Raw genomic sequence first — 2,770 nt, forward strand, 5'->3', positions numbered from 1 at the left:
GTTTTACCGATATTTTAAACATCGACTTTAAGGAGACTCTCCGACTTTCTTTCGGTGTGTTTGACTGACCTTAAATTTATTACTCAGAATATTTTTGTTATGGCCTTATAACAATTATATTCAGCCGTTTTTTATGAAAAATGTTATTGAAAATCAACAAAATTTACTAATTTGCTCTTTCGGAGATCACCACTTCTCCTCAGTGACCGCGGTTGTGATTAGTAGATGTGGTGATCTCCCAAACAACAGCTATAATTTCTTACCTTTGTAAATTATTGTTGCTTTTCCACAACATTTTTCATAAAAAGCGGCCCCTAGCTCAATAAAATTGTTGGATTAATTCTGAATAATAACCTAGCCGTTAAAACATAACCAAACACCCCTTAGAATTTCAACAAGATCAGGCCTAGGATCTTTAGGCCCGAACGAACTTACGATGGTATGCATTTTGATTCTAATAATAGAAAGGGTATAGAAAGGATAATAAAATACAGGAAAATACATACATTCATAATTATTAAAGTATTCAATATTGTTTTAAATTTAACTAGAAATTAACAAATTGCAAAACATCGGAAACCATCGATATATCGATGTTTCTCTGGCGATGTATTTTAGCCTCGATGGTCTTTTCTCCGATGCATCGATGCTTGCCACTGCCCAAAAATGTCATGACTTTTTTTCGTTATTCTTGAAATTCCTGCTTTAGATGCCTATCGATTGTCGTAAATACCTCGATCATTTTTTTTTTTCAATCTCAACTTTTTGGTGTAGACTTAATCCGACTTGAAATGAATTTTTCTGCTTTGTTGACATTTTTTAAACACACAAACAATACACAACTCACAAAAGCAAACGCTCACAACGAAAGGAAATTCAAGGAATACCCGTAAACAAATTCAGCTCCGACTTGTTTTCGTTGTCAAACAAATAGTTGGTTCGATAAATTTATAAGCCCAGAAAGGTTAACCATAAAGTTAGCTTTTTAGGGCGTTATGTGAATGCTGAAATTCGGTTAACTTAGCCGAGCGATAAAATTTTGCGCGAGTTAACTTTACCGCGATTCTACTGTATGTAAATATGTACATATATTCCTGATAAATCAGCCAAACCTAAAAGGAGGAAGTATATTGGCCCCCCCTCCCCCCCTTAGTTCACGATAAAGTTTTGGAAAATTTTGCCACAGCAATCAGCAAAGGTTGTCCGCCGCTGTGGTGTAGTGGTAAGCAGTGCGCGCTTTCACTCATCAGCACCTGGGTTCAAGCTCCGGTCAAAGCAACATCGCAAAAAATAGAGAAAAAGGGTTTTTTCTTCACAGCGGTCGTCCCTCGGCAGGCAATGGCAAACCTCCGAGTGTATTTCTGCCATGAAAAACAGCTTCTCATAATAATACAATCGCCGTTCAGAGTCGGCGTAAAACTGTAGGTCCCTCCCCTTTGTGTGACAACATCAAGGCGCACACCACAAATCGGAGGAGAAGCTCGGCCAAACACTAACATATGTGTAAGCGCCAATCTATTATTATTATTATTATTATTAATCAGCAAAGGTAGTCATTGACCGAAATTTGCCAGATCGATTCTAAAAATATATGCATACCGCCTAATGAAATATCGAAATGTAAAGAAAAATGCACTGAATTTGTTTTAATATTCCAAATGCCTTACTTCATTTTTATGTATGTATGTCTGTCCATTTCAATCCGATACAAAGCTTTGCTTTACCAATGTTAAATTATTATTAATTAAACACATGCCACCACGATATGCCCGAACACACGAGTCATCGGAATCAGCACCTTCTTTTGCGCAATTTTCAATTGTTTTATGCAAGTCATCAGAGTGGTCAACCTTGTCTCCAGCTACTTGATGATGCACCTTATGAACATCAAATCCCTTCTCATCATCATAGAGTCCTAATTCCTCGAAAATACACTTCAAATAACAATGAGTTTTCTCATCATCTGGATACTCCCACTTTTTGTATTTCTCAACGAGATCATCTGCTATGGTCAACTTTGAAACACAATGATCGCGGGCATGTGCAAGATCCTCCTTACTCTTAACCACATAGTCGGCGTGATGTTCGGAATTATCGTGATGGGCCAACACCTGGTAATGGAAGCAGATTTTTTTATAAAAACATACATACATAAGTAAATACATAACTTATTCACACATGGATTATTATTTTGATACTCACCACAACAATCAAAGAAAGGAAAGCGATGAAGTACTTCATAATACTCTGTTATGCACTCAGTGAATCAAATGGAGCAACTGCTGTGCCGTATTTACGGATTTGCGACTTTTATAGCTCGAAATGAATGCAGAAGAAAAGAAGGCAAATGCAATTGACAGCGATGAGGCAACGATAGCGATATTCAAACAACATCCGATGCCCTTTAGTGATAATGATTTCAACGGGGTCCCTTTAAGTTCATTTTCCATCGCGTTTTTAATATGCAATTAAGTACCTAATACATACTTACATATACATATTATTATTCCGTTACGTTTTTATTCATGTAATTGCAAAGCAATAAAATAATTAGTGAAGCCACCCATCAGGGATGCCAACTGTTTAAGGCTAATTCCACCAAAACTCCTGCAAAAATCCCCCATTTTCAATGGTATTCCCCCAAAACAACTTTTCCTATTTAAGACACTTCATTCTCATTTTATGAAAAAAAAAACATTTAATTATAATGAGATATCATATTAATGATATATCTTCGGCAATTTGCATTTATGCGTCCGGACTATGTTGC

At 36.4% G+C, this 2,770-nt stretch overlaps 1 protein-coding gene across 1 annotated transcript; it reads right to left on the reverse strand.

Annotated features, from left to right (window-relative positions):
- Positions 1-1,640: 1,640 nt before the first annotated feature.
- LOC118737921 (general odorant-binding protein 99b) lies at positions 1,641-2,412 on the reverse strand. The gene is made up of 2 exons (XM_036468743.1): positions 2,203-2,412; positions 1,641-2,111 (listed from the first exon to the last, which is right to left on the reverse strand). Exons 1-2 carry the CDS (start codon positions 2,239-2,241, stop codon positions 1,698-1,700), a joined length of 453 nt encoding a protein of 150 aa, XP_036324636.1. The 5' UTR covers positions 2,242-2,412; the 3' UTR covers positions 1,641-1,697.
- Positions 2,413-2,770: the final 358 nt, after the last annotated feature.

Source organism: Rhagoletis pomonella, unplaced genomic scaffold (genome assembly GCF_013731165.1).
Source record: "Rhagoletis pomonella isolate Grant_MI unplaced genomic scaffold, Rhpom_1.0 Rhpom_scaffold_00004, whole genome shotgun sequence".
NCBI lineage: Eukaryota > Metazoa > Arthropoda > Insecta > Diptera > Tephritidae > Rhagoletis > Rhagoletis pomonella.